At 39.7% G+C, this 16,301-nt stretch overlaps 2 protein-coding genes across 3 annotated transcripts in view; both read left to right on the top strand.

The window, feature by feature from the left end:
- The first annotated feature begins 819 nt into the window (after nucleotides 1-819).
- Nucleotides 820-10,835, top strand: LOC117428920 (small integral membrane protein 7). Its single transcript, XM_059015124.1, has 5 exons — nucleotides 820-962; nucleotides 6,850-6,891; nucleotides 7,839-7,891; nucleotides 8,299-8,389; nucleotides 10,395-10,835. The coding sequence occupies exons 1-5, from the start codon at nucleotides 937-939 to the stop codon at nucleotides 10,408-10,410; spliced, it is 228 nt and encodes a 75-aa protein (XP_058871107.1). The 5' UTR covers nucleotides 820-936; the 3' UTR covers nucleotides 10,411-10,835.
- Nucleotides 10,836-12,014: 1,179 nt separating this feature from the next.
- Nucleotides 12,015-16,301, top strand: part of LOC117401188 (mediator of RNA polymerase II transcription subunit 26-like) — a 33,059-nt gene continuing 28,772 nt past the window's right edge. For both annotated transcript variants that reach the window (XM_034912377.2, XM_034912376.2), the window contains exon 1: nucleotides 12,015-12,405. In XM_034912377.2, the coding sequence (XP_034768268.2) occupies nucleotides 12,334-12,405 (72 nt within the window). In that variant the 5' untranslated portion in view covers nucleotides 12,015-12,333. The remainder of the gene's footprint in view (nucleotides 12,406-16,301) is intronic.

The following is a 16,301-nucleotide window of genomic DNA, read 5'->3' as shown; positions in this document are numbered from 1 at the left end:
CAGAATTACCGTCGAGCCCTCTTGAGGTGTCGTGGGCTAGTCGACAAAACACCGAGGATGGAAGGTGCCCACTTGAAGACCCCAGAGATGTACCCTACGTAGCTCAATCCAGACGGTTGTCATGCTGATGCGCTGGGGAGACCGCACTGTGGTCCCCGGAGCCAGCATCGCAGCCGTTGTGTGTGATGATGCGCTAGGGAGGCAATAAGTTGATCCCTGGAGCCAGCATTACACTTCAGCCATCAACACCAGACAGAAGGATATCTACATCATCATATGGAAGGAAGCGCAAATGGATGGAGACACAGATGGATCACATTAGTTTACTGTAAAGCTACGTCTAAGTTGGTGCTTATCTTGGCGAGAGGCGAGTTCAAATCAGCATGAAGTTTTAACATCTACTCTCGTGTAATGGAAATCATTTATGGCCAAAAGATTTGCATCAGAATGTTCCATTGAGACATAATAACAATAAAAATAAAAAAGGATATGAATAATTAAGATATTTAACACCATGCATTCAAGGAAGGTTCAAAAGTATATATCAAAAGTCTACCGGAAGCACTAGCACAGTATTTCATGTTAGCTCTCGAAACATCATGTTATAAACGTCATGTTACAAAATTAGAAATTGCAGAAAAGTGAGTTTCTTCTGCTGTCTGTCCAATGCTTTGTATTACCTTCCACAGCTTGCGTGGGCTCCAATAATGGCGCCTGTAGCGATTACACGCATTGATCCATGGGATTGATTGTCCTAGCCTTCTTTTCACTTGCAAAAACCGAGGAAGTCTTTGCTTGTCAACCAAACTTTAGACTAAACCTGCCTCCCTTATTATGATTGGACAGAGACTATGCCAGTTCCAAAGTGATTCCACCAGAAGACGCCAATCGTAGCTAGTCAGGTTTAGGTTAGTATGTGTTTGAGCTGGACAGAAAATGATCGGAGATATCCTTCTTTTTGGGTAAATATAAATACATTTCTTCATCAGATTCATATGTTGTTGGCTTTGTAAAAAAATTGCGTATGTTGGGAAGTATTAAATCTGTAGCAGCCAATATACGGTCTGTCACTAAAATACCCCGTTGTTTTAATTTGACGTGTAATGTTTTTGTAGTCTGGTATTAACAGAATCAGTGTTATTACATGGTTATGTTTTTGTAGTCTGGGTATTAACAGAATCAGTGTTATTACATGGTTATGTTTTCTGTAACATATGGTAGAAGTCTCGATTGATGCTAATTGTACACATTTGCACCGCATTCATCCACAGCGTTGTTCTCTGTTTTGGGGTGCATGGTGTACGGGCCGGTTGGTTACACGCCTCTCCAGTCTCCCATATCTGAACAGGTATACTGCGGGTTTTAAAAACGGGGGAAACCTGTTTGTGTTATTGCTTGGGTTTCTTCTGAAACCTTTCACGAATTGCAAATATTTCAGACCTGTCAATTCTCCCTTATTTGCCGTAACTCTCCAGTTTCTTAACACTTTTCCCGGATAACTCCCGGGACAGATTTTCTCCCGTGTTTTGCTCAAAATTCTACTGTTAAACCCAGGTCAGCAAACCTTTAATTTCTGCAAAAGCCAATTTCTCTGTAACATTTCAGGTGTACCGTCCGTGTCATCTACGGTCTGTGCTAACTGACATGGGTCAGTTTCAGGACGTCATGATGGATTTTGCGGGACACTGAGATAAACTAATAAAACTCATAAAATCCTGATGTGTTTTCGTTATACAACAAAATAGCCTCAAGGGACTGAAGCACCGCTACGGGTTTTTTTTTATTAAATACTAGTGATGCAAATCCATCACAGCAATGAACTGTTGTGCACTTGCGCAGTGTTATCAATGTTACGCAATCCTATTCACTAATGCCATACCAACCGTTCAGACTCAACTGGTTATACTTGTGCTACATTCTCAAATATCTGCAGGCAGCGGACTGGCGTAACCATAGTAACATCAGCTGGGCTTGATAAAAAGAGCGATTCCTATCAATGGGCTTTAAGGCTGGTTCACACTGGCCGTACGATTCAGACGGACGTTCAACTCGTAGATATGGAGCGCCATTTGTGCCAAAACTATCCAGCTGTTAGTTTGTCAATTCGTGAATTGGTCAATTTGTTTGTCAATTCGTGAATTGGTCAATTTGTTTGTCAATTTGTGAATTGGTCAATTTCTCCAGCAATTCGTCCATAAATTTGTCAATTCATACAGTAATTCATAAACGTATTTGTTAATTAATCTAATAATTCATTCATTAATTTGTCAATTCATTAATACAAAAGGCTGTAGAATTCTATGGAGAGTCAATGAAGGCCTACGAAATGTTGCTGGTTTTCGCCATGTTAAAAAAAATGCATCACACTTTTGAAGTAGATTTCACATTTGCCCAAGACCTTTTGAAGAAAACGGCAACATTAGCAGATTATGACAATACGTAGTTATTATGAAAAATGCTGTTTTCTGAGCACAGTCCCGTTCGTTGGCGCATGTGCAGAAACGTATTGATTAAATCATTTAACAGTCCGGTAACACCGGTTACTTTAGAAATACATAAGAAAGTGTACAAACGAGAGGAGGCCATTCAGCCCATCTTGCTTATTGATCCCAGAATCTCATCAAGCAGCTTCTTGAAGGATCCCAGGGTGTCAGCTTCAACAACATTACTGGGGAGTTGGTTCCAGACCCTCACAATTCTCTCTGTAAAAAAGTGCCTCCTATTTTCTGTTCTGAATGCCCCTTTATCGAATCTCCATTTGTGACCCCTGGTCCTTGTTTCTTTTTTCAGGTTGATAAAGTCCCCTGGGTCGACATTGCCTATACCTTTTAGGATTTTGAATGCTTGAATCAGATCCCCGCGTAGTCTTCTTTGTTCAAGACTGAATAGATTAAATTCTTTTAGCCTGTCTGCATAGGACATGCCTTTTAAACCCGGGATAATTCTGGTTGCTCTTCTTTGCACCCTTTCTAGAGCAGCAATATCCTTTTTGTAACGAGGTGACCAGAACAGCTTCCTCAGAACAGCTTCTGAGTCAACATAAACTCCTAGGTCTTTTTCATAGATTCCTTCTTCAATACATAACAACATACGGACCTGCAAATACATAACAACATAAAATATTATCAAGACGCAGCAATATAGTACAGTAAACAAACTACCGGCATTTTTTTTAACATGGCGAAAACCAGCAACATTTCGTACGCCTGCATTGACTCTCCATAGTATTTGTTTGCCTAACTGTATACCACAATGTTTTGCGCACAGTGAGACGGAAGTCTCCATTGTAAATCAGAGGAGTCGAGTATGTTGTTAAATAGAATATCTTTGGAAACGCCCTTCTAAATATTATTGGCTGAAGCAGTTTTGAGTGAGGCTGGATTTTCATTGATTAAAATATTAATGTGTGCTCCCATTGGCTAGAAAGGTTGCAGTGTTTTTGGCACAGTGCGAGATTGACAGTTGGAGTAGTGGTTAGGGCTCTGGACTCTTGACCAGAGGGTCGTGGGTTCAATCCCTGGTGGGGACACTGCTGCTGTACCCTTGAGCAAGGTACTTTACCTAGATTGCTCCAGTAAAAACCCAACTGTATAAATGGTTAATTGTATGTAAAAATAATGTGATAATGTAAGTCGCCCTGGATAAGGGCGTCTGCTAAGAAATAAATAATAATAATTAATGAATTATTAGATTAACAAATACGTTTATGAATTACTGTATGAATTGACACATTTATGGACGAATTGCTGGACAAATTGACCAGTTCACGAATTGGCAAACAAATTGACAAATTCACGAATTCACGAATTGACAAACAAATTCACAAACTAACGGCTGGATAGTTTTAGCACAAATGGAGCTCCATACGTAGACGCTGCGGGCGAGTTGGTAGATTTCAACTTCTCAGCATAAAGTTGGTGACATACCTCGCGTTCAACCAATCACACGCCTTTCTCTTTCCTTCATAATTTTACAAGTAAAATACAATTTACCGTCCTCTTTCACTAAACACTGTACGTAGGCTGCTGAGATACACCTCAAACACGGTTTAAATTCCTGAGTTGTTCATTTTCATTCTGTTTATTTATGGTACCGTACATGCTTAATGGTTAAACTGAGCGGGTCAGCTCAACAAAGCCTGAGCGAATGTCAGTGATTTTATCATGAAACTGAATGGTGGCATTTGCTGTCAATCACACAATAATTATTTTATATTTTTTGGATCAGCTGTTTATAAAAAGAGCCTCTGCGATTAAATGCGGCTGTGTGCAGGACTCCTCGAACAATCTTGCAAACAAATAATTATATAAACCCCACTGTAATGCTATTAAAACAGCATGCTATTCATTTATTTTTTTAAACTTGAAAATGTTCTGAAAATGTCTGCGCAGCCAGCATTCAAGTGAATTAATGAAAGCGCGTCAATTAGTGATCGCATTATTTATTCTATAAGCATCTTACTGAGCGCCTGATTAAGTGTAGCGCTGTGTCTAAATATTCATGTTCTAACTGAAAAGTTTCTAAATTAAATGCATGGCATGACAGTGAACAGAAGGAAAATGAACTGAAGTGCATACCCACCGTGCCATCTTTGAGAGGCGTGCCGTAGGTACATTTCTTACTGTTGCCAAACAGGTTTTTTTTAAGCCCAAATAAAAGATCCTTGACAGGCTCGGTTTCTTCTGCCAATTTCCTGTGTCTGATGGTGGCCGCATTGCATTTTCTTCTTAAAAGTAAAGCAAACATAGACATATGCACTCAAGTTTTTTTCGTGTATTTCTATAATAAAACATACAGCAGCCCCTCAACTTCCCAAGCCTTACTATAATAAACTGGAGACAAAAGATCTGGTGTTTTACACGATTAAAAAAAAAAAGCTGTGACACCAGACCAAACGTACTACGTTAATCAATCATATAACTCAATGTAATACCTAAGCTAAAGTACATTGCTAACATATTTAAATTAAATGAATACAAAAACTACTTTCACTTTCATGTTCCAATCACCTGCTGCACAATTCCCAGCTAAATCTAGCGAAATGAAATACTATTTAATACTGTTTATCCTAAACTATATGTAAAACTGTAATATTCCAGAGTAGGTTGTGAAGGCTTTATTTTGCTCCACTGAATTAACTATAAAGCAGAGGATTATACACGTTTCCATGTGTGTATTTCAGGCAGAAACAGTACAAAAGTAGACATTGCTTTTATATTTATTTGTTTTATTTTTTATCGCTGCCATTGTAGTTTCTTAGCAATAAACAAAGTGGCAAGTGACACATTTTCATAAAGTATTTTTTTTTTAAAGCTGTGCACACAAGTGAACACTGTCAGAGTTAACTTAAATAAACTCTTCAAGAAATAAATGTGGAAAAGGGGGCGTTGCACAAAGGAAAAACAACACCATTTTGGTTTTCGTTTATTACTCTCCTCATGAAAGCGTTTAGGACCCAGGGGAGCCCTATGGCAGGCAAGCATTCTAGTGCGAGATGCAAGCTCACATACTTGACCATCTGCAATGGCTGCGCGTGCGCTAATCCCTCCAGGTAAAATAAACTAAAGCATTGATGCAAATTCCGATCTTCCTGGAGCACAACATATTCTCACATAATCCAAAGCAACTTTGGAAAGAAAAGTCATACTTTCTTTTTAACGGTGGGACATGGGGGCAAGAATGATGTTTGTGGTTTGCACAGATCACAAAAACACCAAAAAGACAACGACGCTCAGAAAACCAGCGCATCAATCAATAACAGCTTTCGTTGTCAAAGGAAAAACGAAGATCAAGAAAGTTAGATGTGCAGAGACCTTTGCATGTTGTGACCCGTTCACAAGTCTGTAGTAGACATGATCCCACACGCACACACTGCAAAGTATTCTGCAGAAAGTCTAAAAGACACACAAATAGTGAGAGAAGCATTTCTATTACAATTTCAGCATTGGCATCGCTTTAGAAATGCAGATTGGTTGATAACATGTGCTTCTATACAGAATAGTGTGTTCATTTAAAATAGGATAGTTGACAGTGAAATGTTACTGACAGGTATTATTGATCTGCCACACATGTGCAGTGTAATGAATAACGCTGCAATACTGCCCTGTTGAGTAGTTTTTTTTTTTTATTTATTTGATTTTTGACCGCACGACCGGCACTGCACATTAAAATAATCATTTCATAATCTACAAGCCCCCTACACAGCACATTGCATGAGCACTTTGTTGAATTAGGCCAGTTGTTGTGATGTAGCACACATGTATTAAGTCAGTTGTTGTGATGTAGCACACGTATATTAGGTCAGTTGTTGTGATGTAGCACACGTGTATTAAGTCAGTTGTTGTGATGTAGCACACGTGTATTAGGCCAGTTGTTGTGATGTAGCACACGTGTATTAAGTCAGTTGTTGTGATGTAGCACACGTGTATTAAGTCAGTTGTTGTGATGTAGCACACGTGTATTAAGTCAGTTGTTGTGATGTAGCACACGTGTATTAAGTCAGTTATTGTGATGTAGCACACGTGCATTAAGTCAGTTGTTGTGATGTAGCACACGTGTATTAGGCCAGTTGTTGTGATGTAGCACACGTGCATTAAGTCAGTTGTTGTGATGTAGCACACGTGCATTAAGTCAGTTGTTGTGATGTAGCACACGTGCATTAAGTCAGTTGTTGTGATGTAGCACACGTGCATTAAGTCAGTTGTTGTGATGTAGCACACGTGCATTAAGTCAGTTGTTGTGATGTAGCACACGTGTATAATAATTCATTCTTTTATTACTATACTGTGCAGGAGTTCTTTCTTGCTGGGCACAGATTTGTATTATTGCTTGTGTTTTCTCATCTTGTAGGACCTTGCTCATGAATGCAGGAGCAGTCCTTAATTTTAAACTGTAAGTATGATTTTCTCATTCCCTGTATTACTAGTTAGATATATTCATATAAGAAAAGGATGGCTTGCAGTAAGAGCCGCAGACCTGTGTGAAGGAGAATAACATGCAGTACTGTACCGTGTGAGCCAGTCCTGGATGGAGGACAGGCCGAGCAGTGATGGGGGCTGGATTGCTGTTGCCTGGTGACCAAGTTAAAAGACATGTAAAATCCTCTGTACTATAAACAGGAGAGTCAGGTATACAGTGTGAATGAACATGCCTCATCTATACAGGTATACAGTGTGAATGAACATGCCTCATCAATACAGGTATACAGTGTGAATGAACATGCCTCATCAATACAGGTATACAGTGTGAATGAACATGCCTCATCAATACAGGTATACAGTGTGAAAGAACATGCCTCATCAATACAGGTATACAGTGTGAAAGAACATGCCTCATCAATACAGGTATACAGTGTGAATGAACATGCCTCATCAATACAGGTATACAGTGTGAAAGAACATGCCTCATCAATACAGGTATACAGTGTGAAAGAACATGCCTCATCAATACAGGTATACAGTGTGAATGAACATGCCTCATCAATACAGGTATACAGTGTGAAAGAACATGCCTCATCAATACAGGTATACAGTGTGAATGAACATGTCTCATCAATACAGGTATACAGTGTGAAAGAACATGCCTCATCAATACAGGTATACAGTGTGAATGAACATGCCTCATCAATACAGGTATACAGTGTGAATGAACATGCCTCATCAATACAGGTATACAGTGTGAATGAACATGCCTCATCAATACAGGTATACAGTGTGAATGAACATGCCTCATCAATACAGGTATACAGTGTGAAAGAACGTGCCTCATCAATAGAGGTCTTACTGCAGTACTAATAACACGTCTTGTGATAAAGCTGTTTTTTACCCCCCATGCAACAGGAAGAAGAAAGATACACAAGGGTTTGGTGATGAAAGCAGAGGGCCCACTACAGGTCTGTTGTCTTGTTTCTATTCACTAGTCTGAGCAGTCGGTTGCTGGTGAAGCAGTGTGGAGCTGGAATCGGGATTGGGGTTTCAATGGGATTCAAGTGCACCCTGGTTCACAAGCATGGATTCCTTCCAGCCTCGTGGAAACTGCACATTTCTTTATGGATTGTCTTCATAATTAAAATAATCCATTAAAGTACTGAATCCCGTGCATGTAAGCATAGAATGTACTCAAAGCTGTTTTTAAAAAATGATAATCAAATTCTCTTTAAACAAAGAGAGAAGCGCTCTTCTGTACAGATGGTTATTTCAGACCTTGTATCTTTGTAAATCTTTATAAATTCTGTTACAGGATGGTACATGACACTATATTTCTGAATTAGTTTCAAGCATTTCTCTATTGTATTTTCAGGTGACAACATCCGGGAGTTTTTATTGAGTCTCCGATATTTCCGAGTCTTCATCGCCTTGTGGAACATCTTCATGATGTTTTGCATGATACTGTAAGTAACTTCAAATTGCATCACAGTCCTGCGTTCTGATTGACAGAGGGTACAGGTAACGCTGCACTACATACAGCTGAGCTGAGTATAGTTAAGGTTACTGGACTCCAACCAATTTTTGAATTGTAACTCATCCATGCGTTTACATGGCTTCACATTGCTTAACATTGCTGCCCAGTTTAATTCAGTGGCATGCTGTCTGTTTAACATTGCTGCCCAGTTTAATTCAGTGGCATGCTGTCTGTTTAACATTGCTGCCCAGTTTAATTACATGGCATGCTGTCTAAGTCAGAGGGCAGCAGTTTCTACTTCTTCTAGCGGTATCTGAAAGCTTTTAACATCAATACTGAGAAAAATGTTGCAGAACCAAAACCAAGTGTAACTGAGTGATTAGACCAGACTTCATATTTTGAAGACAGTATGTAACGATATTGAAACAGTTTTATATTTGAATTTGTAAAATGTTCATCTTTTTGTGATGGGCATCCTTAGTTGTGATTGATTTACAAGATCCAGATCCTACACTTGAAGCCACCATGCCTGTGTGTTTTATCAGGACAGATATATGCAGACCCATTCAGTTCTGCTTCTGCAGCCCAGTCTTCCACACTTTGACCCAGGAGTAGACTGGGGCAGAGCATTGGTTTGTCTGAGTTTGATGTAACTTTTCATTCACAGAATTAGGGTGTTGTACAATACAAGCTGAAATCCATCCCACAATTGAGAGGTCAGAGGGCTGCCCACGAGTGGGCTTACTGGCGCTGACCTTGAGAGGGTGCAAACCAGCCAGTATCTTACACAGCACCTTGGACTAGAATTCTTATCATATATACCTACAGAACAATAACTAAACAGTATAGGCAATTTTAATATGAAGTCTTTTCCATCGGATGCATTTTAGATAGCTGTATCACATCAATATCAGGGAAACAAGAATACATGCATGCTGGGATGGGACGAGACTTGATGAGCCAAACGGCCTCTTTTCTTATGTTTTAGTAACTGATGATTAAAGCTACTGGTTGTGGTATTGATGTGAAACTCCTGCCATTGAGGAGTTGAGGCTGGTTGGAAAAGTAGGTCAGAGACGTTTTGACTTCCTTAACAAAGAAGAACTGCAGTTTTTCAAGGCACGGGATGACCTCAAAATAGCAACGAGAATTATAAAATGACAACCTGCTACATACAGTTCTGTACGGAGAAATATTCACTCTAAAAAGACATTGGTGTTTACTCTGGTAATCTCTTTGAATCTGAATTTTACATTGTGTTGTACTTGGTACTGCTTTTCTAACTAAACACGCACGTATTGATTTTCGATAAACTGTATAATGTTTTTGTTATTCTGGCACTGGGATTAGTGGATGGGGTTTGAAATGGCTCTGTGATGACAGTGTGTTGTGACGGCATGGAGCTGGTATGAATTGCCCTGACTACCTGGTGTGTGTTTTAATGCTTTCTGTATCTACTTATGTATACCAGACATCTCAGGGATGGAAATGAGACTCCTATTGCATAGCAGTTTGATCCATTCCAGATTTTACTGTGTTTGATTAGCCACAGTGTATAGGTAACAAGCTCAGGTGTGTCTTAATAAACTCATAATAAAACCAGGAATGGATGAAACTGCTATGCAATGTGAGTCTTATTTCCATCCCTGCATCTAGACTATAACTTAAACTGCTCAATCCTAAAATATGAATACAACTAAATCCCTAATAGAGAGAGTCCATGCCTTTTTAAATGAACTCTTTGTTTAGAGTATATGTAAGGGTTTGTGTAATGAAGTATGGGCACAGCTGCTCCACAGTTTAACCCCTGTAACTAGCTAGTTTCTTTACAAATCAATACTGTAATTATTGATTTGTATTTTTTTTGTAAGTCGCCCTGGGTAAGGGTGTCTGCTAAGAAATAAATAATAATACAGGCGTCGCTCCTAACCTGTAAATACATGTTCGTTTGTATCACAGTAATAATGCACAATAATTTATTTTTATATTTGCAGGTTATTTGGATCGTAAGAAGCAGAGGAACAGAAAACATCAAACTAACCACGTAGATCATTCTTTAAGCAACACATGTTTTTTATTCTTGAGTATTTATGGACATGGGGCTAGTTAAAGTTTTACCAGCATTTGTTGGGATTGATATCATTTTCACTTGGGATCTGTTGTAGAAAATTGTTCAAAATTTCTGGTTAAATTTGAATCTACATCGAAAGCTGTTGAATGTGTGATCATGGAATTTGAAAAGCAGAGTGTATGGGACCAATGTATAGTTTTCATTAAAACACATCTACCAACACTTGTGTCTAAAGCAGTGGATTCATACTTCTTCCCAATGGTACATATAGATTCCATAAATAGAAATCTCAAATTACCTACAAATTAAAGCTGGCATTCAGATTGATTATGTAAAGCTGATATTAAAAATGTTTCATATCTAATCCTGCATTCTGTGTCATTTTTGTAACTGTGAAAGAATTAACTGCTGATGTTAGCCATGCGATTCTAATTTCATAAGCAATTCTCCAGATATGTGAATACATGTAAGTGTGACATACGGATGGATTAACAGACAGGTTTCATAAGAACAAGAAATTCTAGAACGAGAAAAAGTCATTCGGCCCACCTATGCTCGCTCGCTTTGGTGCCAGCGTGATGCGTTAGCACTTTTAAAAAACAGAAACAAAAGCCCTAACATGACAGTTCCATAAGTGCTTCTCCAAATATATGGAAAATGGTGTGAGGTGGGGTCCTAATACCTGCTGCACAGGAGAGTGAATCTGCAGTGTGGAGGTGTCAGGATGTGGGGTCCTAATACCTGCTGCACAGGAGAGTGAATCTGCAGTGTGGGGGTGTCAGGATGTGGGGTCCTAATACCTGCTACACAGGAGAGTGAATCTGCAGTGTGGGGGTGTGAGGATGTGGGGTCCTAATACCTGCTACACAGGAGAGTGAATCTGCAGTGTGGGGGTGTCAGGATGTGGGGTCCTAATACCTGCAGCACAGGAGAGTGAATCTGCAGTGTGGGGGTGTGAGGATGTGGGGTCCTAATACCTGCTACACAGGAGAGTGAATCTGCAGTGTGGGGTCCTAATACCTGCTACACGGGGTGTCTGCCTGTACACCCGTCTGTCACACTTTTGTTTGTGCATTTTTGCCATGGTGGTGGATCGATGTCATTGACATCCCAGTCGGACTTTAAACAGAAAGTATCTGCTTCCTATAATTGGCCTCCTCAAGCTTATGGATGCAGAAAAATGACCTTAAAATCATAAAATCGAAGGACTGCGGGGGATTCGATACACAGCAAAAAAATAAGAATGTGGCAAATAAATGCAGTAGTGGTTCCAGGAGACACAAGTTCCGTAGCTTCTCAGCAGTATGACATCTCAATGCCTGGTCGCAGTCTACTGGACATGCAGGCCTCACACAACTTGAAAACACAACCTACCAAACCATTAAACTACTAATGTAAAGTGACAATGCACAAAAGCCACTGTAATAATAATACGGTATAAAAGACATATTATAAAATGAAACAGTTGCTTATATATATATATGGGTTATTTAAATAAAAAAAGATAACAATAAAGACTGTAGCAGCTCCCGAAACCGCTCGTTTTGCCTTGGCAACGCTCTTCGCTCGTACTGACTGAGCATGCCCAGAGAAAGCAGGTGGTTACGTGTTCACGCCAAGACTGTGCGTCGAGGTTTCCCATGATGCACCGCCGAGTGCTGTGTTCCAGTTTATTTCAGTGAGCTGCCAGGCGAGGAGAGTAGAGAAAGAAGTACGACAGGAGCCCCGTCGCTGGGATAAAAACTCGCAGGAACATGCCGTTCCGCTCCCTACTCCATCTCCCGAAAGGCCTGTGAGTGTCTGAAAGCCACCCACCGTCTCTTCGGAAGAATCCCCCGCCGCCGACCCGCTCCGGCCAGGCAATGACAGCGGCCTCGGCAACACCGCAGCAGTTGAGAGACCGGCTGCTGCAGGCCGTTGATGGCCAGAGCAACGTGAGTACCGGCGCTCTCTCCGCTAATACGAGCCGGGTCTAGCTGGGGATGTACACCGCAACATACAGAGAGGGGGTCGATACGTGTTACTGGTTTAAAGTCACACACCACCAGCTTGGGGCAAGTGATCCAGCAGTATAGGGTCCGACATATTTTGTGGACTGGGGAACAAGAGCACGTTTAACCACAACATTACACCACGGCAGTGGTACGTTACCGGACAAGTACAGCGGGGTACTAATCTCATAGCCTCGCTGGAGGTGCAGCTGGGGCGAGGACACAACTCGGCGTTTCGTCAGTGAAATTCGCATTAATACTGCTGAGTCTTGAGACATTTTGTTGGGGTTAACAAATAAAATAAATACATAAAATTGAACATGTTTTGTTTCTTTCTAGCTCAACCAAGCGCCACCTTTTCCCTAAAAATTGTCACTGTTACCGGAAATTATTATTATTATTATTATTATTGGTATTAGTATTATTGGTATTGGTATTTTAACTTGTGATTTAGTTAAACAAGTACAGCAGTAACCGGCGGTTCTGTGCTGTGCTGTGAGTTACTCACTGAGGTGTCTATTCATAAAGACTTTATAAAGTGCATTAAATATGAGCTAAATTATCATCTAAAGTAGTTTAATAGCTACTTTAAGTGTGTTCCAAACTTGACAGTCAAATACCAGACGTCAGGCCGTACCCCGTTAGTTTTAAAAGCCAAAAGGTGGACGCTGTCTAAACATATTGGAAACTAAACAGATATGCGGTTTCAGAACACATGACCCTGGCTTCTGCTGCTACTCGAGACCGAGGCTTCGCTCTTAAGCTAGCGGCCTGTGAGAGGATCATAGCGTAACTTAATGTTCACGGCCTAACCGATCCAACTTTCAAACGCTCAATTTTACATTGTGTTGTACTTGGTACTGCTTTTCTAACGACACGCGACTCCGTGTTGTATGTAGAGTTTAAAAGTAGTTTAGTTTAGTCAAGCTGCTTCGGTTTCAGTTGTCATTATTGACTACACACACACGTATTGATTTTGAATAACTGTGTAATGTATGTGTTATTCTGGCACTGGGATTAGTGGATGGGAATTTAAACGGGTTTGAAATGGATCTTGTGATGACAATGTGTTGTGACGGCATGGAGCTGGTATGAATTAACCTGACTACCTGTTGTGTGTTTTAATGCTTTCTGTATCTACTTATGTATACCAGACATCTCAGGGATGGAAATGACTCTATTCCAGGTTTTACTGCAAGTTTGATTAGGTATAGGTAACAAGCACAGGTGTGTCTTAATAAACTCATAATAAAACCAGGACTGGATCAAACCGCTATGCAATGTGAGTCTTATTTCTATCCCTGCATCTAGACTATAACTTAAGCCTCTCAATCCTAAAATATGAATACAACTAAATCCCCAATAGAGAGAGTCTTTTTAAATGAACTCTTTGTTTAGAGTATATGTAAGGGTTTGTGTAATGAAGTATGGGCACAGCTGCTCCACGGTTTAACCCCTGTAACTAGCTAATTGCTTTACAAATCAAATCACGTTTTTGGGGAAGCCAGAATCGAGGTGTTGGTTTCTGTTTAATTTGCTAAAGAATCAGAAAGTTGTCATAACAACCCTTCCATAACTGTACTGTAATATATAATACTGTGTGTGCAGCATTTGATTGTACATGGAATAGACTGTGGAAATATGAAATAAATTGGCTTACACTGTACACTTACCATGTAAATACTAAGGCTAACACCTCATTCTGACCTGCATGTCTTTGACAGGTAGTATGCCTATTGTCATTCAACACTGGGTTCCTAAATGTCATAATTTGGAAGATTTTTTGCCTTCCATTTTAACAATATTCCGGGTACTTGGTCACTTTGGGACTGTATGCCATAAAGAATGAAGTCTACGTCTTTTTTGACATGAACGTTAAAGGGGGTTGTTTTGGATACAACTGGCTTTTTATCCACTCGGGGTTCTCCCCAGGAATTCTGTACAGCCGAGCGGCAGAACATTTTAGCCGGGAGCACTTTTAATGGAAAAATAAACTTGCCTTACCTTAAATATATAATATGACAAAGAATTTGAATAATGTGTTGTCTTTCGTTGACTATATCTGGTTGCACTTTATGTTCTACATTTTTTCTTTCTCATTTCTGTTTTTTATTATGGTAAATTACCATGCTTATTATTATTATTATTATTATTTATTTCTTAGCAGACGCCCTTATCCAGGGCAACTTACAATATCACATTATTTTTGCATACAATTACCCATTTATACAGTTGGGTTTTTACTGGAGCAATCTAGGTAAAGTACCTTGCTCAAGGGTACAGCAGTAGTGTCCCCACCAGGGATTGAACCCATGACCCTCTGGTCAAGAGTCCAGAGCCCTAACCACTACTCCACACTGCTGCCCTTATTTAGGCACTCTATGATTTGACTGGGGAAAGATAACGTAGGGTTACTGGAGTTTTTTTTTTTTTTAACACAACAGTACTCACACATGTTTGGTCACCATCTTAACTGTTGCATGAAACCGGATTGTACCAATCCAGCGCCTCTGCACTTAATCATGTATGTCAGCTGACAATGTTCTGCTGATATCCCATCACACCTTTCTTCTTGCAGGCGTACAGCATATGTGTTATGTACTATATATCACCTTGCAGTACAATAATGTGACAAATTGACAATGATAATACCCAAAAATAATCGTAATATTTTTTTAATAAAGTAACCGGCGCAAATCTAGTATTAGGCAGTGGATTGCGTCGATCATTGTCTTATTTTGACCTCCTGCATTCATTGTCACTATTTTTGCTTCGTAAATAATTGGTTATTTTTTTTAGCAGTCATTTTTAACGTCAGCTGCTCAAAGTGCTTAACACAGAAAACCCGTCCCTCCAACTCACTGATTGGTTAAATGTTGTGTCAAGACGTAACACAGGTGTCATGTGGTTCCAAGATTTTTTTTTTCCACGCAGCATCGATCTGCTAGAAACGAAATCAATCCTTGTTGTTAAAGGCACAGTAGCATCTGCAAGAGGGGCGGATCGGGTTTTTTCAGCCGGACGGCGAGAGCCACTTTGCCGGACGGCCTGTCTGGCTGAAAAGGCCTGGGGAGAACCCTGCCACTGTCTGGTAAATAACCACTAGTTGTGACTACATTAAGATAGACTCCCTTGTAATCTACTAACAAGTGTTTATGTGGAAATTTCAAAAGGCAACTTGTCTGTTAACTGAACTGTCATGCAAACTGTCTGTGACCGTTCTATGCAATAATGGAATAAGGAACAGAGAAATCGTTCGCTTATCTTTTCAGCTGTGTGTTTGTGTTGGGTGGGGAGGAACAATTTTATTGTGCTTCTGCACTGAAATGGAATAGTATCTGTAGTCTGGTCTTGGCGTTTTATTTTAATCTGAAAATGTTTTTCTTGAGCACATTACATTTGTGTATTTCATGCCATTCAACAAATATTTGGTAAAGTAAATCATATTTAAGAATGAAAGTGTTTTCTAGGTACAGAATACTTGTGGTTTTAAACTTTACAGATACAGTACTGTTAACTTCAGATTTAGATACACTGAAAGAAAATCAATGACTACTGTTTCAGCAAGAAGTCTTTCAATGACAGTGAACGGTTGCCATTAAGTTTCTTTTGGCGTTTCTGCATTTAGCACTGTGTTTAATAGTTATTTATCCAAACATTTGAATAGTTTTTCCAGGATAAGCTGTTAAAATGTGACACTTTTGCATTTTAATGGAATGGATCGTTTTAATTAATGTATGTTTTTGGACTTTACACTTTGTAGAGGGGGCTACATGTTTAGAAGTACTAAAAGAAACATAAATTCAATGCCCAATGCTTTCAGTCTTTTTCCGTGATCT

This window comes from Acipenser ruthenus, chromosome 49 (assembly GCF_902713425.1).
Source record: "Acipenser ruthenus chromosome 49, fAciRut3.2 maternal haplotype, whole genome shotgun sequence".
Classification (NCBI taxonomy): domain Eukaryota; kingdom Metazoa; phylum Chordata; class Actinopteri; order Acipenseriformes; family Acipenseridae; genus Acipenser; species Acipenser ruthenus.
Note: the sequence above shows the minus strand (reverse complement) of the source record. Positions and strands in the feature narration are given on the sequence as shown.

Excerpts from the sequence above, each read along its gene's own strand:
- LOC117428920 (XM_059015124.1), top strand. The coding sequence starts at position 937 with ATGATCGGAGATATCCTTCTTTTTGG. Across the intron at positions 963-6,849 it reads GGAGATATCCTTCTTTTTGG|GACCTTGCTCATGAATGCAG; the intron begins GTAAATATAAAT and ends CTCATCTTGTAG. Across the intron at positions 6,892-7,838 it reads GCAGTCCTTAATTTTAAACT|GAAGAAGAAAGATACACAAG; the intron begins GTAAGTATGATT and ends CCCATGCAACAG.